Genomic DNA, 22,594 nt, shown 5'->3' with positions numbered 1-22,594 from the left:
ACATCTGGAATCATACTCTGACTTCCAGATGCCTTTGGTTGGCTTAGTTCTGATTTGTACATGCATCGTGAAAAACACTTGGATAAATGATGAGAAAAAAGATAAGAATAGCTGTGAGGCAACAGAGAAGGGAATAGGGAAATAAAAATGGCCTTACAAATTCCAGTTTCTTCAAGTCTTAAGAGCTCCATTATTTCATAAGTGCAAAAATATTTTCAGGTAGAACTAATTCTGTGCATTTTTAGGTATTATCCCCCATCACTTTGGAATTATCATTCTCCCTATTTTCTCTTTTTTTTTTTTTTAAAGAGAGAGTGAGAGAGGGAGAGAGAGAGCGAGCGAGCGAGAGAGAGAGAGAGAGAGAATTTTAATATTTATTTTTTTAGTTACAGGTATGTGCCACCTCGCCCAGCACCCAGCTAGTTTTTTATTTTAATAATATATAAGTAAGACTTTGCATTTTTCTAGGGAAAGTCTCCATAGTTTTCACCAGATATTCAGAACATTCCTAGATCCCCTAAAAGGTATACCAACTACAATTCTAGTTTTAGACATGCTTGTAAAAAGATGCAATTCTAGATTTCACATCCAGCTGGAAAGCTTGAAAGCCTCTACCCGAAACAAAAATGGCGGGAGCCGCTTCATACGTACCCCTTCACGTAGAAAGGCTAGAAGGCCCCCTCCACTTTTCCTTCACTTTCCCACTCGTGACCCCGGAAGGAATCCGCCTCCGGCAGTCAGGCAGCTACATCTCAGAGCCAGGCTGCAGCCGCGAAGCGGGCGTGGGCAGGCTGCACCTGGCCTGAGGCGCCAGGTACTAGGGTGGAGGGCGAGGCCGCAGAAAAGGATCGCGGCACCGTAGGCGTCGCAGGGTGGTGCGAGGCAGGCCAGGGCGGGGTCCGTGCTGCAGCGCCCGCTTTTGCAGTCTGGACTAGGTGCGGGGTGCAGAAACCCAGAGCAGGAGGCCCCTTTGCCTGATCAAGATCCGCAAGGAGAGCGCCGAGTCAGGGTGGCCCGCAGCAGGTGTGGGCAGTGTGGGCAGTGTGGGCAGCCCACCCGGGAGGGACCCTCTTTCAGATCCTCTTGGTAAAGAAAAAGAGCAGCAGAGAGCGCCGTGGGGGCTCCGGACCGAACGCTGGAGGTGGGGTAGCTGGGTCCCAGGTTCCTTGGATGCCGGTGCTTGTGAGCAGGCAGTGGGTTTAGGATGTGGGAGATTGGTGCTTTGAAGGTGGTTTCAGAGAATCATTTAGCACTTTGAGGGTTGTGTCATCGGGTTCCTTCTTGTAGTTGAAATTCTGTTGTTGTTTTTTTTTTTTGGAAGGAGGACTTCCAAGAGATCTTGTTCTTGCTCAGACTTACAGACCATTATTACTGTCATTGCCATTTTATTATCGTTGTAACTAAGCATTTTCCGCTGCCTTTAAAGTATCTTCTAAGAGTTCAGTTGTATAGATTTATGTTTCACGTCAGATTTTCATGATATTTAAGACTTCCTTGCTTTGTAAAGTCAAAGTAGAATTTTAGGATGTGTAAAATCAGACTGTACATTGCTTTTTGGTAATATTTTAGACTCCTCTTACAAATTTGAATAATCATGAAACTGCTTTCATGTTTATTTTAACTATACTTCTGAAAGCAACTAAAATGTTTATAGTTTTTTTTTTAAGTTAGTTAATAATCATTAAACTTAAGAGTCCACTTCTGCAGAGATTTCCAACGAAGGGAAATAAAGTATCAAGAATGAAAAAATAAAGATTTGTCAGAATTCTTCAAGAGACTTACTCTGCAGCAGGTTGAAGTGTTTTTTATTTTACTGCTTAAAATTTTAAAATGCTTTATTGTGGAAAATTTTGAACTACACTCAGGATTTTTTTTTTTTTTTTTTTTTTTTTTTGCAGTTCAGTAACATAGATCCAGAATCTATTTAATTAGTAAAAATGTAAAAAAAAAAAAATCTCCCAATAACTCTGGAGGCTGAGACAGAGAATAGCAAATTGGAGGCCAGTGTCAGCTTGAGATCCTGTCTCAAAATTTAAAAAAAAAGAGAGAGAGATAGGGGTATAAGGTACCCCTGGGTCCAATCCCCAGTACCAAAAAAAAAAAAGAGAGAGAGTCAATTTTTAGGGGAGGGACAAAAATAAATGTACTTTCCCTCCCTTTTACACTAATATTTTAGTGGGTTTTGGATGTGCCTTCAGAGCATCATTTAGCACAATATCAATTATTATAGAAAAAGAACAGTCATGGTTTCTTCCCAACCCTCCTACATTCCTGACCTTATTTTCCACAGAAATATTTTTCACTGGCTTAACTGTTGGTTCATGATTTCCTCTGTATTTCTCAAATTATTGTGTAATATTACAGTTTGTTGGCTGGAATAATATACTTCAATAAAACTAATTATACTGAGTCCAAAAGTAATTAAAACATGGGTAGGGGGAATCAAGGGTACATTGCAGTGTGACTAGTAAGGATTAAGGTATGTATCAGTAGGAGTATCCTACCTTGAGAAGTGTTACTGTGTTTGATTTGAAAGGAAACCACTACTTAATCAGTGGTTTTGACACTTCTGAAAAGAGAGTTAGTACAAGGGGGTGATCTACTGGAGTTTAGAAAAAGCACAGAGATATATGCAGAAATAAAGGACTTCAAGGAAAATATAGCACAAAAAAAAGAAAAACTTCTATATGGGGATCATTGGTAATTTTTATTTTCTCCTTGAAAATATACAGCACTATCCAAAGAAAAGAAATACTAAATTTGGCTGGTATAAATATCCTGGTCACCAGAAAAGATTACTCTCTTGTTTACTAGAGATGGTTCTCATGTTTTTTCTTTTTTTGAATGAAATGTTCCTCAGGACCCTTTGATCTCATGCTCACTAGGCAACCTTTTTTGACTGATTAATTTAGCTTTCTACAGTCTTCTTTTTTAGAGAGAGTATGTTTTGTAGCATGTATAAATATTTTGATCACTAGATGAGTATTTCTCAATTATAAATGAATGCATGTGACCTTTAGTGGATGTTCAACTGGATACACCAATAAAATTGAGTTTCTAGGTCTAGGAAGCAGTGATCCAGACCCTGAGCCCTCATGTTCTTATGAGGGGCCTGCTACCTTAAGGACCTCTCTGAGTGACATCTGCCTCCTCTTTAAAAATCTGACTTTTGAGGGGGCTGGGTTTGTGAGTCAGAGATAGAGCACTTGCTTAGCACATGTAAGGTACTGGATTCAATCCTTAGCACCACATAAAAAAATAAAGTTACTATATCCATATACAACTAAAACTATTTTTAAAAATGAATAAATAATAAAAATCTGACTTTTTTGTGACTGGGTACATGGTTCCTCCCTGGAGTTCCAGCTACTGGAGAGGCTACACACTTGAGTCCAGAAGTTATAGGTCAACCTGGGCAACCTAGGGAGACCCATCTCTTGGAGGGGAAAAAAAAAAAAAAAAGGTAAACATCTGATTTTCCCTTCAAGAGAAAGAGCACACATTAAAACAGTATCAAAAAACGTAACACGTATTTGGTATTTCTTTGAAAAAATTTTTAAATGAATCAGTAGAGGAATAAATGCAGGAGTTCAGAGGTTTAGTTAGTGAATTCTGAGTTTTTTGTTGTTGTTGTTGGTACCAGTAATTGAACTGGATTATGGAGCCATATCTACAGCCCTGTTTTGTATTTATTTAGAGACAGAATGTCACTGAGAGTTGCTTAGTGCTTTGCTTTTTGCTGAGGCTGGCTTTGAACTCATGATCCTCCTGCCTCAGGCTCCCCAGCCCCTTGGATTACAGGTATGCCACCACCTAGCCCAGCTCTGAGATTTTTTTCTAGCTCCAGAAGTCTGTTTCAGATTCCATTCAGCAACTCCCTACCTCAAGTGTTATGTGAAGGACATCAATAGGAAGAAGTAGATTTTAAATTAATATCTAAAGTAGTTTTTTGTCTGTCTGTTATGTTTTTTGGAGTACTGGGTCTTACACATATTAGACAAGCACCATACCACTGAGTTACATCCCTGTCCTTTTGAAACAGGATCTCACTAAGTTGTCTAGGCTGTCCTTGAATTACCCATCCTTGTGCCTCAGCCTGTCAAGTAACTGGGATTATAGGTGTGTGTGACTGTACCAGCTAAGTGCTGATAAATTTATTTACTCAGAGATGAGAGAATCTAGAGCTTGTAATTTTCTAAGGAAAATTTACTACCTGAATTCAACGTTTAAATCTAGATAATTTTCTTTTTTTCTTTTGTTTTTGTTTTGTTTGATACCGAGGATTTAACTCAGGAACACTTTACCACTTTACCCAGTCCATTTATTTGTTTATTCATTTATTTTATTTTATTTTTAGTTGTAGATGAACACAATACCTTTATTTTACTTAATTTATGTGGTGCTGAGGATTGAACCTAGTGCCTCACACATGCTAGGCAAGTGTGCTACCACTGATCTACAACCACAGCCACCCTAGTCCTTTTATTTAACATTTTGCAATAGATTCTCATTAACTTCCTGGTGATCTCTCTAAATTGCTGAGGCTGGTCTTGAATTTGCGATTTTCTTGCCTCAGCCTCCCAAGCTGTTGGGATTACAGATATGTTACACTATGCCCTGCTATAGATCATTTTCATTACCTCTGGGCCTTTTGGCTAAGATTAAGTGCAAATCTAGCTTATTTTCTATTTTGATGCCTTGGTGATTAATAAATATAATAAATATAATTTCAGCTCAATTGTAAATGATAAATAATTAACTCCCTTAGAAAAAGCTGGTAGTTTTAATTTGTATCTTTCATTGGTAAAGTAACCAGAAATCTTTGTGACTAATAAGTTCTTAATGTTTCAATTAATGTAGATTACAAGAGGAGTCATGTCAGAAGAAACAGTAAGGGAATCACAGTTTTCCTTGAAGACAGCAGCATTAAGAGTGTTTGATCTTCCTCTGTCTTGGTACAATTCTCTCTCCCAGGTAAACAAAAGAAATAAATACATAGATGAATGATAAGTTTATTGCTCAGAGCATATTTTGTTTCCAGTATTTCAGTTTCAGTTGAAATTTTACTTTTTGATACTGTGAATCAAACATAGGGCCTCACACATGCCAAGTAGGCATTCTACCCCTAAGCTACATCCTCCAACCCCTGAGATTTTTATATGGTATTTTTCAGAATGTTTATTAATATAAAACCTACTTGATTTGTATTATTTCCTGTTTTGTTTTTGGTTTTATTTAGTTACTAAAAAATGCATAACTTAAAATTGTTTTTTCTATCTGAAGTGAATTTATGCAGTCTATTACGATTATTTTCAAAAGACTTATTCTCACCATTATAGTCCTTTTAATTGTACTGTAGTAAAAAGACATATAGTATAAAATTTGCCATTTTGACCATTTTTAAGTATACAGTTCAGTAGCATTAAGAATGGTCATGTTGTACAACCAATTTCCAGAACTTTTTCATCTTGTAAAACTCAAAACTATAATTATTTGTCAATACTTACCCATACCTCTTGATGCTCTTGACAACCAGTAGTCATGTTATGTCTTCATTTTCATTTGTCTTATGTATTTTGTAATTTCCCTTGTGATTTCTTCTTTGATCCATTGGTTGTTTGAGCGTGCGTTTAATTTACACAATTAGGAAAGTTTTCAGTTTTACCTCTTATTGATTTCACTTCATCCTGTTGTGGTTAGAAAAGATAATTTTGTATGATGGATGTCTTTTTAAATCTATTAAGACTTAATTTGTGGTCTAATATCTGGGCTACATGGGAAAATGTTGCACGTGCATGTGAGAAGTGTATATATATATATATATATATATATATATATATATATATATATATATATGTTGTTGAATAGAGTGCTCTTTATGTTAGAGCTAAGGGGTTTATTTTTTCTTTAACACAATGCCTTTATTTATTTTTTTTTTAATGTGGTGCTGAGGATCGAACCCGGGTCCCTCCCGTGCTAGGCGAGCGCTCTACTGCTGAGCCACAATCTCAGCCCTACCCCTTCATTTTTTTAAGTTTTTTTTTTTTTTTTTTGTAGTTGTAGATGGACAGAATGCTTTTATTTTATTTATTTTTACGTGGTGCTAAGGATAGAACCCAGTGCCTCACACATATTAGACAAGTGCTCTACCACTGAGCTATAGCCTCAGATCCCCAGTAGAGTGTATTTTGACATATTATATATACATGAAGTATAACTTACTCTAATTAGGATCCCATTCTTGTGCTTGTACATGATGTGGAGTTTCACTGATAGTGCATTCATATACAATCATAGGAAAGTTATGTTCAATTCATTCCACTCTTTCCTATTCCTATTCTCCCTCCCTTCCCTTTATTCCTCTTGTCTAATCCACTGAACTTCTGTTCCCCATCTTCTTCTTATGTGTTGGCATCCACATATTTATATGGGTTTGTCTCTGTCTTCTATTCTGTTCTGTTGGTCTTCATGTCTGTTTTGGTGCTAATGCCATGCTGTTTTTTTATTGTAGCTCTGTAGTATAATTTAATGCCTGGTATTATGAAGCTTCCTGCTTCACTTTCCTTGCAAAGGATTGCTTTGACTATTCTGGGCCTCTTATTTTTTCTAAATGAATTTCATGACTGCTTTTTCTATTTCTGTGAAGAACATTATCAGAACCTTAATAGGAATTGCATTAAATCTGTATAGTGCTTTTGGTAGTATAGCCATTATGACAATATTAGTTCTGTCTACCTGAGAACATGGGAGATCTTTTCATCTTCTAAGATCTTCTTCAATTTCTTTCTTTAGTGTTCTGTAGTTTTCAGTATAGTTTTCACCTCTTTTGTTAGATTGATCACCAAATATTTTCTTTATTATTTGAGATTATTGTGAATGAGATAGTTTTCCAAATTTCTCTTTCAGCTGATTCATCATTAGTGTTTAGAAACACAATTGATTTTTGGGTGTTCATTTTATATTATGCTACTTTGATGAATTCATTTATGAGTTCTAGAAGTTTTCTGAAGGAATTTTTGGGTCTTCTAAATATAGGATCATGTCTTCGGCAAATAGGGATAGTTTGAGCTCTTCTTTTTCTATTTGTATTCCTTTAATTTCTTTCTTGGGCCTAATTGCTCTGGCTAGAGTTTCAAGGACTATGTTGAATAGAAATGGGAAAAGAGAGCATCCCTGTCTTGTTCCAGTGTTTAGAAGGATTGCTTTCAATCCTTTTAGAGTGATGTTGGCCTTGAGTTTAATGTATATAGCTTTTACAATGTTGAGGTATGTTTCTATTATCCCTAGTTCTTCTAGTGTTTTGAACATGAATGGATATACTGTCTTTTGTTAAATGCTTTTTCTGCATCTATTGAGATAATCATGTGATTCTTGTCTTTAAATGTAATGATGTGGTAAATTATGTTTATTGATTTCCATAAGTTAAACCAACCTTGTGTCCCTAGGATGAACTCCACTTGATCATAGTGCATTATCTTTTTAATATGTTATTAGATGTGATTTGCCAGTATTTTATTAAAAATCTTTGTATCTATCTTCATCAGGCATATTGGTCTGAAGTTTTCTTTCCTTTAATGTGTCTTTGTCTGGTTTTGGTATCAGGATTATACTAGCTTCATAGGCTGAGTTTGGGTTTCCTTCTTTTCTATTTCATGAAATAATTTGAGGAGGACTGGTGTTAGTTCTTCATTGAAGGTCTGGTGGAACTCAGCTGAGAGTCCTGGGCTTTTCCTTTTTGGTAGGCTTTTGATGATGTCTTCAGTTTCATTGCTTGAAATTGATCTGTTTAAATCTTTGGTTACTATTTCCATGGGATATTTTTCCTTTCACTCACTTTGGATATTGAGACCCCCTGAGATGGGGTCTCAATACATTGCCCAGGCTGGTCTCTTAACTCCTGGGCTCAAGTGATCCTCGTGCCTTAGCCTCCTGAATAGCTAGGACTACAGGTGCACACCAGCAAGCCTGGCTAAAAACAAAAGTTGTACATATTAAAAGTTGTACATATTATTCGAGTATCGTAATGTTTTGATGGCATGTATACACTGTATAATGTTTAAGTCAGGTTAAACCTCTTTCCTCAAACTTTTATCATTTCTTAATGGTGAAAACATACAAAATCTTTCCATCTTGCTTGTTTTTTTTTTTTTTTTCTTTTTTTCTTTTGTTCTAGGGATTGAATCCAGTGGTGCTTAACCACTGAGCCACATCCCCAGCCCTTTTTATTTTGAAATAGTCATGCTAAGTTGCTTAGGGCCTTGCTAATTCACTGAAGCTGGCTTTGAACTTGTGATCCTTTTTTTCTTAGCTTCCTGAGTTGCTGGGATTATACGTGTGTGCCATCATGCCTGGACTTTCTTGCTTTTTGAAACATGTAATTGTTGTCTGTGGTCACTCTACAATAGCACACCAGAACTTCTTACTCTTATCTAACTACAACTTATTACTCATTGATCAATCTTTCTCCTTCCCTTCCTTTTTCTCTTCTCTTCCTAGCCTCTGGTAACCACTCTTCTACTTTCAACTACTAAGCGATCATCTTTTTTTAGATTCAACATATACAATCTTTTTGTGCCTAGTGTTTCACTTAACATAATGATGCCCAGTTTCACCCATGTTATTATTATATGAAATGATAGGATTTCGTTCTTTTTAATGAATTAGTAATATTCCATTGTGTACCACATTTTCTATAACCATTTATCAGTTCATAAGACACTTAGGTTGTTTTCATTTCATGACTGTTGTGAATTATGCTGTAGTAAATATGGGAATACAGCTGTCTCTTCAACATATGATTTATTTCCTTCAGATATGTACCTAATAGTGGGATTGCTAGATCATATTGTAGTTCTGTTTTTAATTTTTTTTAAAGAGAGAGCGAGAGAGAGAGAGAAAATGTTTAATATTTATTTTTTAATTTTTGGCGGACACAACATCTTTATCTTTATGTGGTGCTGAGGATTAAACCCAGAGCCCCACGCATGCCAGGCGAGCGGGCTACCGCTTGAGCCACATCCCCAGCCCCTGTTTTTAATTTTTTTGAGGAAACTCCATACTGATTTCCATAATCGCTGTACCAGTTTACATTTCCACCAACAGTGTGCAAAAAGTATTCCTTTTTCTCTACCCCCTTGCTAGCATTTGTTATCTTTTGTCTTTTTGAAAATGTTCTTTTGGGTTGGGGATGTGGCTCAAGTGGTAGTGAGTTTGCCTGGCATGGGCAGGGCGCTGGGTTCAATTCTCAACACCACATAAAAATAAAAAATAAAGATATTGTGTCCACTTAGGGCTGGAGTTGTGGCTCAGTGGTAGAGTGCTCGCCTATTATGTGCAAGGCCCTGGGTACGATCCTCAGCACCACGTAGAAATAAATAAATAAAATAAATATATTAGAATATATATATATTGTGTCCACCTAAAACTAAAAAATAAATATTTTTTTTTAAAAAGAAAATGTTCTTTTTTTTTGGAACTGGGAATTGAACCCAGGACCTTCTAGCTCTACCTTTGAGCTGCATCCCCAGCCATTTTTAATTTTTTTTATTTTAAGACAGGGTCCAAGTTACCAGGGCTGATTTTGAACTTGTAGTCTTCTTGCCTTCAGCCTCCATTAGTTGCTAAGATTACAGGGATCTTAATTGCACCTGCTGACAATAGCCATTTATATTTAAAATTTCCTGGGTGGAAAAATGAAGAAACAACATAAAAACCCATGAGATACAGTAGCAAAAGCAGTAGGATAGGTTTATAGATATCAATGTCTACATCAAGAAAGAGAATAGGTGTCACACACTGTAATCCTAGTGACTTGGGAGGCTGAGGCAGGAGGACCTCAAGTTCAAGGCCAGCAAGACCATCTCAAAATAAAAAAAAATAAAAAGGGTTGGGGAAGTGGCTCAGTGGTAGAACACCCCTGGGTTCAATGCCCAGTACTGCAAAAAAATAAAGAGAAGAAAGATCTCAACAACAATAACAACAAAACAACCACCACCAATCACCACATCTCGAGGAATAAGAAAAACAAGAACAAACCAAACCCAAGATTAGTAGAAGGAAAAAAATCAAAGATCAGACAAGAAATAAATGCAGAGGGGAAAGATTTGTTGAGCCTTTTTTTTTGGTCTATCACATGATCTATCCTGGAGAATGTTCCATGTATTCATGAGAAGAATGTATATTTCAGATGGAATGTTCTGTTAGGTTAATTTGTTGTAGGATACAATTTAGCTCTACTTTTTCTATTTTGATTTTCTGTCTGGATGACCTGGGTTCAAGAAGTTGAGAACTTGCCATTTGTCTGACTTTATTTTTTTGCTGTGAGGTTGGTAGTAGCACTTTTTCCAGCTGTGTTCCAATCTGTAAGCTTTATTTTATAGTTTCTCTGCATTTTAGATGAATAGTAGAGTCTGTCCCCTGAGAGAAAGTTAATTACTTCTTGATATGATATTAGTACTTAGTCCTCATACAACTGTATTTGTCACAGTGTTTTGTAATTATTTGCCAATATATCTGTCTCTACTGTGAGTTATTATACTATTCGATGGAAGTAACATCTGTGACCTCTGTATACTTAAATGTTTCCTGATCAGTGGTAGGCACTTAGTATATGTTGAATAGAATTACAAGAAGATTTTAATTCATAGCACATTCCTGGTACTTTGTAAGATTCAGAGTATCTCATTTGAGTATCAAATATTTGATTTGTTGAATAATTCATGAATAAAATGGCTTATTTATATGATATTTAGAAATTGAGTTAACTTTTGTTGGCTTAGATTTCCAGGTAATTTTTTAAAAATTGGGTCCGTTTAAAAGTTTGATTTATGGGGGGTGGGTAAGGAAGAATGAATGAACTTTGGATTGGGCAGAGGGGAGTGGAGGGAGGGGAAAGGATATCGGGGTGGAAAGGATGATGGAATGAGACAGACATTATTACCCTATATACATGTATGATTACACTACACTACCAGTGTGATGCTGCACCATGTACAGCCAGAGGAATGAGGAGTTGTGCTCTATTTGTTTACAATGTGTCAAAATGCATTCTACTGTCATGTATAACTAATAGAACAGATTTTTTAAAAGTTTGATTTAGGGGCTAGGGTTATGGCTCAGTGGTAGAGTACTCACCTACCATGCATGAGGCACTGGGTTTAATCCTTAGCACCACATAAAAATAAAACAAAGATATAGTGTCCACCTAAAACTAAAAAAATAAATATTTAAAAATAAATAAATAAAAGTTTGATTTAATCATTTCTGTAATAAAAAATCTTGTTTGATACAGCTTCAGTTGCATGGTTTAATTATTACTTGCTCAAAAAAGATTCACAGGGTTGAATTATTTTCTCCCAACTTTGGGGCCATATTTTTTAATTTGAGAACCTCAGAAAAGTGAGTAATAAATTATTATGTTAAAAATTTTCTTTACATCAAACTTATTTGTAAAAGAGTAAAATTGTATTCTCCTTGTAATATTTATAAGTAGTTTAGATTAAGAATGAATTTAGTATTATGCTTTTATTTTTATTGGACAAATAAAAGAGATTTTTTTTCAAACTAACTGCATCTTTTCCAGATCAAATTTTCGCCGGTAGCTAAAAAGTTGTTTGTTGTAACTGCGGTGAGTGCTATATCTGTAGTTTTTCTGGCCCATCACTTTAAAAGAAAACGTGGAAAGAAGAAAGGAAAAATATTACCATGGGAACCAGAGCACCTCTTACTGGAATACACTAAAAGAGCAGCATCAGACAAAGGTATGTGAAAATAGCTGAACCAAGTCCACAGAAGAAATTTCTTGTGTAAATCATGGATGAAATACAGGGATTTCAGCATTTCAGTCTTCAAAATTTTTCCCTTAATATTTAATTTGTAAGTAATTAAACAATTTAGAAAGAATAGAAAATATAGAAAAGTAAACAGAAAAAATTAAAATCACTTGAAATTCTACTGCACAGAAATAGCTACTGATAGTGCTTTAGTGTGTCTTCCCATTAATATTTGTATCTAATTATATTGAGGTATAAAATTTGCTGTTATTTATAAGTAAATTTGTAGTAAGAATAGCTTTCCAGGTCTATAAAAATATATCTGTACTATCATTTTTATATATAATTTGGGTTAAATTTGAACAAATGTACCCTAATCTATTTAAGCATTTCCATTATTGTTTATTGTGGTATGTTCATGGTTTTCTTATTTTGCACACATTTTTCTATTTCCTCATAATCTATAGTTATAGAAGAATTGCTGAATTTTAAAGAATTTGTAATTTTTGTTAGAGATATGGTACATATTGCTAAATTGTAGCAATAAATATACTTTCTTGAACATACTAGAATTTTCAGTTTTTTATTTAGTGTATGATATGTTTTCATGATGCATTTGTCCAGCACATAAGGAGCAACAATTTGCACCAAGCACAGTGAACATTGCAGTAGTGATTGCTATCATTCATTGAAATTTTATTAGGTTTTAGATAGATGCTGTATACTTGTGCTTTATTTAACTTTATAGCAGTCCTGTGAATTAGGACTACAAAACTCTATATGATTGTTCGCTTTTATATATAAAGGAAAATTGAGATAAGTAAAAGTTAAGTGATTTACCCAAGGCTATATAATTTTAAAGTACTGGGATTTGAATCTAGAAGTGTTTTACCTGGTCTGTTAAGAAAAACTTAGATATGCCATCTGCCCCAGAAAAATGGACAGATGGAGGAGGAGAGAGATGTATAAAAAACTGAATGTAATACAATGTGGGTAAGGTTTAGATATAATTCAGGAAAGGAATTGCTTTGTTATAATGTACAGTTTGAAGTTTAATAGTTGTTAGTGGTTTCATAGTGATTACAATAGACCATTCAAATTTTCTTGATTAATTAGGTGAACTGACTCTTAATTTCAGAAGCAAATTTTAGAAGCTTTAAAAACATTAGAGGGGCTGGGATTGTGGCTCAGCGGTAGAGCACTCGCCTAGCACGTGGGAGGCCCTGGGTTCAATCCTCAGCACCAAATAAAAATAAGTAAATAAAATAAAGATATCGTTTCCAGTTACAAACAAAAAATAAATATTAAAAAAAAAGGGGCTGGGGATGTGGCTCAAGTGGTAGCGTACTCGCCTGGCGTGCGTGCGGCCCGGGTTCGATTCTCAGCACCACATACAAACAAAGATGTTGTGTCCGCCGATAACTAAAAAAAAAAAAAAAATAAGTATTAAAAAATTCTCTCTCTCTCTCTCTCCTCCTCTCTCACTCTCTCTTAAAAAAAAAAAAATTAGAGATGGTGGGCTGCGGTTGTAGCTCAGTGGTAGAGCACTTACCTTACACATGTAAGACATAGGTTTTGATCCTCAGCACCACACAAAAATAAAATAAATAAAGATATTGTGTCCATCTACACCTAAAAATGTTTTAAAAATGATTAGAGATATAAATATTAATACTATTGTACATTTGATAATTTGTTCAGGTGAATGGAGTATGTTTTAAAAATTAGAAGCTTTCTGAATGAATATAATATAAATTTCAAATTTTACATGAAAATTATTATTAAAATTATTGATACTTTAAATATTTGTATGTTTGTTAATAGGTTCAAGTTGTTCCAGTAGTAGACAGAATTTGACATTATCTTTAAGTTCCACCAAAGACAAAGGATCTCAGTCTTGTAACTTTGCCAATGGAGGACTTTTCAGTAAATACTCAGGTTCTGCACAGAGTTTGGCTTCTGTAAGTAAAAACCTATATTTATTATCATTATTATTTTATTTTTTTTGAAAGAAAGAGTGAGAAAGAGGGAGAGAGAGAGAGAATTTTAATATTTATTTTTTTACTATTTGGCGGACACAGCATCTTTGTCTGTATGTGGTGCTGAGGATCGAACCCGGGCCGCACGCATGCCAGGCAAGCGCGCTACCGCTTGAGCCACATCCTCAGCCCTATCATTATTATTATTATTATAACATTTGTTGTATGTCTCTTGTTATATATTAGTTTAAGTGTCACACACTTAACAGCTCTTAGTGTAGAAAGAATCAGCTGGTTAATATGTTTTCTTCAGGCAGGTAAAAGTATTTTTTGGCTAAATATATCAGACAGTTTGGTTTCAGGTTTCTTTGAGTGAGTGTTATAGTTCATAGGATCCTATGAGAGTGGTTTTGATGTGAAAGCAGTGCTTCACAATTAGATGCTATACAAGAAGCTGATTGATGTAGCCAGACTTTGTGCTAAGTTACAAAAATCCCTTGATGAGCCTACTTAAGGAAAAGTATTTGACTCGCTGGCAAGTATGGGGTTCCTTACCTCCTCTTTTGCAGCGTTCATATTGTATTAAATGATAGGTGGAAGACTTCCTGAAATCCTTAATATAATATTTTTTAAAAATATTTTTTAGTTGTCCAATGGACCTTTATTTTATTTATTTATATGTGGTGCTGAGAAGTGAACCCAGTGCCTCGCACATGCTAGGCAGGCACTCTACCACTGAGCCACCACCCCAGCCCCTAAATCCTTAATATAATATTGATTGACAAGTGAGGAATAAAGTTTATATAGCTTTAAAATTTTTATTTATTTATTTCTTGTACTAGAGATTGAACCCAGGGGCTCTGAGATACACGCCCGCCCCCAGTCCTTTTTTTTTTTTTTTTTTTTTTTTTTTCAAGATAGGGTCTCACTAATTTGCTTAGGGCCTTGCTAAGTTGCTGAGGCTGGCCTCAAACTTGTAATCCTCTTGCCTCAATCTCCTTAGTACCTGAAACTACAGGCATGTACCACCATGCCCAGTAAAAATATAATTTTTAAAAGGCTTATGGGAAGGAACATTTAGATCAAAGACCTGTAGACTTTCTGTGCTATGAAATTGAACAGGATAATAAAGAGTATACCTATAGTTCAGTGTCAGAAATACCTACTTAGAAATTTTTCAATTGAAATTTGAAACTTTTATTTTTAACTAGAATTAGACATGGGGAGTTTCATGATAGTAATATAACAAGTTTTCAGAATCACTTTACTGTACTTTTTCAACCAGTCTCAACATTTTCCTGCCAGGAATATAAACCCAGATTTCTGCCTGGATTTTCTTCCCTGTAGTGAGTAGGTTATGAGTGCCTAAATTATGGTCATGTTAACAGAAGTAGAAAGGAGAAAAAAGGATCTAGAAATGCTTAGTCACTGGATATGAAAGATGTGGGAAGACCTGTGGGAGATGACTTCCTGCTTTTTTGTTGTTGTTGTTTGTTTGATAAATTATGGGAATTGGAAATATTAGTGAACTTGGGAGGAGGAGGAATTTTTGTTGTGGGAAGATGCTGAACTTCTTTTTATGATGTAGTCAATTTGAGATGCCAGGAGAAAACCAGGTGGAATCAACTAGTAGGCAGAAGAAAAGATGGATCTGGATTACTCAAAAGAAAACATAATTGGAATTAGGGATTTGTAATTCATTTGCATAGAGGTGATTGAAATATGATGTAGTGGACCTTGCTAAGGATGATGAGTATGTACAATAATGATACACACTTTTAATTCTCACTTGGCAAAGAGTCAACATTGTCAAACATTCTAAAAGGGAAATAAGCTAGATAACATTATAAAAATAACTGCCTCATGCTTATGGAAATAACTGACTTATATTCAAAATATTGTTCTACTTATGTATTTTTTAGCAAACAGAGACTCAGAATATTTAGGGTCATATGAATCCTAAGTTTGCTTGAATATAATCAGAATTATTTCTTCATATGAAAATTGCATTGATTGTTTCCCCTGCTATAGGATTTATGTAAATAATTAATAAATATAAATAAATATATTATCCTAGAGAGATTTTAAAGGAACTTTTATTAATCTTTCTTTTAGGTGCAGAGTGTCAATTCCTGCCATAGCTGTGCTTGTGGCAATTCTAATTCCTGGGACAAAGCTGATGAAGATGATGTTAAACTTGTAAATATTCCTGTGACCACTCCTGAGAACTTATACTTAATGGGTAAGAATAACATGATAAAGTTTTAAGATATTGTGTTTTGAAACTAAAACAACTGAATTATTTTAAAAAGAGCAACTATAATTTTAAAATGTTGTTGTATCTGTTGAATCTAGTCTATATAGCATCACCAGTTTATTAGTTTCCTGATGGTGCTGTAACAAAATACCAAAAATGTGGTGCCTTAAAATAGTTGCAATTTATTCACACAGAGTTCTGGAGGCCAGAAGTCTGAAGTCTTTATCACTGAGATGAAATCAAGGTGGAGGCCTATGGGAGAGTTCATTCCTTGTCTCTTTCAGTTTCTAGAGACTGCTAGCCTTTCTTGGCTTGTGGCCACATTACTCCACCTCTGCCTCGGTCTTTCTGTTGCATTCTTTGTGGACATCAAATCTCCCTTCACGTCTCTTAAAAGGACACTTGTGCCAAGTATGGTAGAGCACGCCTGTAATTTCAGCAGCTTAAGAGGCTGAGGCAGGAGGACTTCAAGTTCAAAGCCAGCCTCAGCAATTTAGCAAGGCCCTAAGCAACTCAGTGAGACCCTGTCTCTAAATAAGATATAATGAAAGGCTGGGATGTAGGGATGTAGCTTAGTGGTTAAACACCCCTGGGATCAATCCCCAATACCAAAAAAAAAAAAAAAAAGGACACTTGTAATTGAATTTAGGGTCCACCAGATAATCTAGGACAATCTCATTAAGATCCTTACCTTAATTACATCTGCAAAGATACTTCTTTTCACATAAGGTGGAACAGATTCTGGGAATTAGAACTTGCTATTTTTGTGTAGCCATCATTAAGCCAACGACATTAAGCTAACCTAATGACTCTTCTCTAATAATCTATCCAAATCCACTTTACTTCATCTGCTATCATTTGTATTCTTCCTATATCCAGAGAAATTAAGTAGAAAGAAAATCTTCTGTGTATCCCATCTCAGTGTTACTCTTGACTTGACCACAAGCATGTCTAGGGAGCCTCACTGGAGCCTTGTGTAGGGAGGGAACAACAACAAAAAACCCTGAACCTGCTATTGAATCAGAACATTCAAGTGCTTTTCCTTTCCTAATATTTTGCACTGTATTTTAGGCCACATTCCTTTTAAATAAAAAATAACCCCTAAAATCTTTGATGTGGTCCTGGTGAGCAGTACAAGGGTTGTCTTAGTAAAAGGCCGTGTGCTTTTAGGGTATTCCCATGGTCTGGAATAGCTAGGCTATATCAAATCCAGTGGTATTACAGTGGGGGTTTCTGCAAGGGGTAAGGAAAAACACTTCTTTTACCATTTTCTCCAAAGGTCACCAAAGAATTACGCTCACTCTGTTTCTAGATAACTCTGTCTAGTAAATCTTCAGTCACAGATTCTGTTAGAATACTCAGCACTTGAATTGAAGAAAAGTAGAGCAATACCAGATAAGCTGCAATGAGATTTGCTGTATTATACAATTTGGATTGGTAGGAGCCCTGTGGATTACCTAATCTAATCACTTCTATATTTTTGTTTAAATTCCCTTTCCAAAACTGACGTTCTAAAAAGATCGGTGACTTGTCTAGTAGCATATCCTGTAATCCCAGCATCTTGGCAGCCTGTGGCAGGAGAATCATGAGTTGAAAAGCAGCCTCAGCAACTTAGCTAGACCCTGTCTCAAAATAAAAAATGTAAGAAAGGACTGGGGATGTGGCTCAATGGTTGATCCCCGGCTGGGTTCAATCCCCAAAACCAAAAAAAAAACAACAAAAACTGGTGACTTATATTTGACGTCCTGTTATAAAACTGATGAGCTATGGTGGTCTGGGTGATGGTCCACAGTGAGGTGAAACCACAGTACTTCCCAAGGAGTCATCTGTTTGGACAACTCTGGTCTTAGGTAATTTTCCTGTGTTCAGCCAAAATAATTGGACAGATAGATAGGGGATAGTGTAAGGTAAAGAAAAATAGAGTAGAGTTAGATAGCTTACAGAAAAGAGGGTAGATATAATTGTCACTGCCTACCCCAAATGAGTACTAGGGATTGAAGAGTGTTGTGGTGGTGGGGTACCACTGAGGTACACCCTTAGACCTTTTTATATTTTATTTTGAGACAGAACCTCACTAAGTTGCATAGGTTGGCCTTGAAATTGGGATCCTCCTGCCTCAGCTTCCAAAGTAGCTAGGATCACAGGTGTACTCTACTGTGCCTGGCTACAATTATCTTTTTTTTAAATATTTTTTAGTTGTAGATGTACACAATATCTTTATTTTATTCGCTTGCTTTTTTTTATGTGGTGCCGAGGATTGAATCCCAGGACCTCACATATGTGAGGCAAGTGCTCTGCCCCTGAGCTACAACTCAGTTCACCTACAATTATCTTTTAAGAGCATAAGATTTTTAGAATGAAAAAATCAAAAGCATGATTTTTGCTACAGAAAAATCAAACAAGGATAAGTTCTACATGGAGATGATTTTGTTTCATGTTCTTCATTCTACAGATGATTTTCTTTAGAGGAGAGGTAGTCTTTATCTAAATATCCTAAAAAAATCTTGAATATGACTTGTCCAGATTCTTAAGAAACTTATAAATATTTTTTCTTAATGCAGAAAAGTTGAAGTTTTAATATATTTTAGTTTTGGTTGAAGTGTATAATAACTTTGGCCAGTATGTTTTTTTTTTTTTTTAACTTGGAGAAAAACAGGTATATATTCATCCCCCTCACCCCTCTCCCACCCACCAGAGGCTCAGTGGTGGAGCACTTGCTTGGCATGTGCAAGGCCCTGGGTTCAATCCTCAGCACCACATAAAAATAAATAAAATACAGATATTGTGTTCAACTACAAGTAAAAAATAAATATTAAAAAAAATCACATTGGCCATTTACTTTTCTGATTTTTGGTTGACTAGAACTGCAGACTCAGAGTATATTGGGGAATTTAAATCCTACTCTGAAATAATAAGAGTATAAAATTATTCTTTAATGCCAAAATTGCATTAGACTGTGCTATTAAAGATAACTCTGTGAAAACATTTCAGACCCCAAATAATCTTATTTTGGCATTGATTTTACTCACTATTATTGTGTTCCTACTTTTAGGTATGGAATTGTTTGAAGAGGCATTGCGTCGATGGGAACAAGCTCTAACCTTTCGCAATAGACAGGCTGAAGATGAAGCCTGCGGTTCCATTAAACTGGGTGCTGGGGATGCCATTGCTGAAGAAAGTGTAGATGTAAGGGTGATTTATTGATGAGGAAGAATCAAAGTGTTTTTTTTAATTTTTCTTTTTTTTTTTTTTTTGTAGCTGTAGATGGACAAAATGCCTTTATTTTATTTATTTTTATGTGGTGCTAAGAATCAAATCCAGTGCCTCACACATGCTAAGCATTGCTTTGCCACTGAGCTACAGCCTCAGCCCTCAAACTGTTCTGTTTTTTATTAATTTTTATTTTATTTATTTATTTTTATGTGGTGCTGAGGATTGAACCCAGTGCCTCATGCATGCTAAGACAAGTGCTCTACCACTGAGCTACACCCCAGCCCCTCAAACGTTTTTTAATGTTCATTCAGTGTATTTGCTTTCAGTGGCATTGACTGGACCTTTTTATCATTCTTTTGGGATTGTGTGGGATATTTCTTGTTAGGTGTTTTCTGGTCAGTTAGTTGCCATTCATCAAGTTTCCTTACTTTCCTAGGATACGTTAAGTAGACAGAAATAGTTCTCTTTTTTTTTCTTTTTTGCAGTTCTGGGGATTGAATCCAGAACCTCAAGCATGCTAGGCAAGTGCTCTTTCACTGGGCTCTATTGCCAGCTCAGCAAATAAGATTTCTTTTTTTTTTTAATATTTATTTTTTAGTTGTAGTTGGATACAGTATCTTTAATTTTTATTTATTTTTACATGGTGCTGAGGATCGAATCCAGGGCCTCACCCGTGCTATGCTAGTGCTCTACCGCTGAGCCACACCCCCAGCCCTAGCAAATAAGATTTCTAAAGAAACTTTTAAAAATCTCTCTTGTGCTTTGGGTTTAATTATATGCTATTATAATTCATAAAATATCACATAGAAGTAAAACTAGACTGGTCCTTAATGATCATTTAGGTAGATTAGTAGTTCTCAAACTTGAGCGTACATCAGAATCACCTGGAGAAGTTGTTAAAACACAGATTTATGGGCCAGTGTTTTTAATACTGTAGAATTGAGGTGAATTATGGGATTTGCATTTTTAATAATTATGCTGCTGGTTCAGGGACCTTATTCGAGAACCCCTGATCTAATCGAACTCCTCAATTTTACAGATAATGAAACTCAATCCCTGATAACTGAGATAATTTTGCCAGAATCCAAGCCTCATGATTTCTATAGCACCCTTTCTACTGCCTAACAACAGGCTGGTGTTTGTTTTCATTTTTGTTTTTGGCAGTACTGGGGATTGAACTCTACCACTAAGCCACATCCCCAGCCCTTTTACTTTTTATTTTGAGTCAGTGTTTCAATAAGTTGCTGACATGAGCCTGAAACTTGTTTCTGCCTCAGACTTTCGAGTAACTAGAATTATAGGCATTACAGGCATGTGTCACCATGCTCAGCTAGCAGTTGTATGTATCCTCCTTTTTGCCTGCATTAAGTAAACATCTTCTGTGTTTAGAATTTTAACATTAGAATTTAATTTGCTCTATTCTCTCTTTGTAGGATATTATTAGTACTGAATTCATCCATAAACTTGAAGCTCTGCTACAAAGAGCATATCGTCTCCAAGAGGAGTTTGAAGCTACCCTTGGGGGGTCTGATCCTAATTCCCTTGCTAATGATACTGGTAAGATGGATCTTTTGTTTGGTTTTTATGAAGTATATGATTTTTTCTTTTATATTCTTGAAATCACTTGGTTATTAATACATTTGTCTTTTGTATCAGTAAGTTAGATATTTAGTTTAAAATAGCCAAGAGGGGGTGGGGCAGGAGCTCAGCGGTATCGCACTTGCCTGGCATGTGCGAGGCATTGGGTTCGATTCTCAGCACCGCATACAAATAAATAAAGGTCTATCAACAACTAAAAATAAGAGAGAGAGAGAGAGAGAGGGAGGGAGGGAGGAAGGGAGGGAGGGAGGAAGGAAATAGCCAAGAGAAAAAAGTTCTAACGTGTGTGTGTGTGTGTGTGTGTGTGTGTGTGTACACTAAGGATTGAACCCAGGGCCATTCAACCACTGAGTTACATCCTGGCCCTTTTTTTTTTTTTTGGTGGGGAGGCACCAACGATTGAACTCAGGGGCACTCGGCCACTGAGCCACATTCCCAGCCCTATTTTGTATTTTATTTAGAGACAGAATCTCACTGAGTTGCTTAGCACCTCACTGTTACTGAGGCTGGCTTTGAACTCGTGATCCTCCTATCTCAGCATTCCAAGCTTCTGAGATTACAGGCATGCGATACTGTGCCAGGACCCACCCCTTTTTATTTCAAAAGGGTTTTGCTAAGTTGCTGAGTCTGGCCTCGAACTTGTGATCCTTCTGCCCCAGCATCCTCAGTTGCTGGGATTATAGGTGTGTGTCACCAAGCCCAACTTTGCGAAAAGGATTCTTGTTTTTTTGGTGGTCCCAGGGATCAAACCCAGGGCTTCATGCATGCTAGGCAGTCCTGAGAGAAGGAATTTTAAAATAATTCAAATGTAAAATGAAAATAGAACAATTGGAAACTCTAGGAAAGTGATAAGAATCAACAGAAAGAAGTAGGAAAAAATTATAAATATAAGGAGGGAAAAAGAACCCTAATCCTATCCCTAACCCTAACTCTGAGACTTTTAAGGTCTTACACTAGGAATGTTTTGTCTACTGTTCTACCTGCAGTTCTTCCAGCCTCATGATAAGAATTATGTAGGTGTGTAGTTGCTTTTTTGGTCTTGTATGTGCATCTCAGATTTGATGCTATTTGGAATGCCCCAAATTTGTTTTTATCTATAGCTTCTTTAGAGATTGATAGAGTCCAACTCAATTTCTTCAGATTATAAAGATTTCTTGGGTACTTCCCAAGAAATCTTTCTTGGGTACTTTAGGTCCATATTGCCTCTAGACAGAAAGACCCCTGAACCAGTTGCTTAATTTGGGGAGTCTTCAAGTTGTTTCTGAGGAAATTATTATTAGTTTGAAATACTAAAAAGATAGGATGTTTAGAACAGGACCCATAGTCAATCCAGACATTCAGTTAACTTAGGTTTGGAATGAGTTCCTCAGCCCACTCACGTCTTAACCAAGCTGTCATTGGCTATTAGACTAGCTTGCTTCTTGCAGCATTGAAGGGCCTTTGCCTGCTTTTGTCTTGGAGAGTACATAGGTAAATAGTAATTACAAAGCTGTTACATTTTGTTTCTTCTTAAGACTTGTTTGCAGGTTTCCATTTTCAAACTTTTGGATTGAAAGAACTGATTACTATGGCTAAGTAAGGAGTAGCTTTATTATATCTCTTGTTTGATATTAATCAAAATTACTTAGAAGTTATTTAACTTTCCTCATTCTCCAAGTCCAAATTCATTTTATACATTTAATTTGTATTATTGGCAGGCAAGTTATATTAGTAGTCATACATAAAGAGAGCCTCACAAATGCCTTCAAAGGCTCAGGGGTGAGTATAAACCAAGT

General features: G+C 35.9%; 1 protein-coding gene across 1 annotated transcript in view; it reads left to right on the top strand.

Annotated features, from left to right (window-relative positions):
* The first annotated feature begins 742 nt into the window (after nucleotides 1-742).
* Nucleotides 743-22,594, top strand: part of Miga1 (mitoguardin 1) — a 65,338-nt gene continuing 43,486 nt past the window's right edge. The window contains exons 1-7 of the mRNA XM_076863691.2: nucleotides 743-814; nucleotides 4,861-4,974; nucleotides 11,582-11,759; nucleotides 13,596-13,732; nucleotides 15,866-15,992; nucleotides 19,060-19,193; nucleotides 20,654-20,777. Of these exons, the coding sequence (XP_076719806.2) occupies nucleotides 4,876-4,974; nucleotides 11,582-11,759; nucleotides 13,596-13,732; nucleotides 15,866-15,992; nucleotides 19,060-19,193; nucleotides 20,654-20,777 (799 nt within the window). The 5' untranslated portion in view covers nucleotides 743-814; nucleotides 4,861-4,875. The remainder of the gene's footprint in view (nucleotides 815-4,860; nucleotides 4,975-11,581; nucleotides 11,760-13,595; nucleotides 13,733-15,865; nucleotides 15,993-19,059; nucleotides 19,194-20,653; nucleotides 20,778-22,594) is intronic.

This window comes from Callospermophilus lateralis, chromosome 7, assembly GCF_048772815.1.
Source record: "Callospermophilus lateralis isolate mCalLat2 chromosome 7, mCalLat2.hap1, whole genome shotgun sequence".
In the NCBI taxonomy this organism is placed as follows: Eukaryota; Metazoa; Chordata; class Mammalia; order Rodentia; family Sciuridae; genus Callospermophilus; species Callospermophilus lateralis.
This window is presented reverse-complemented; position numbering and strand designations above follow the sequence as displayed.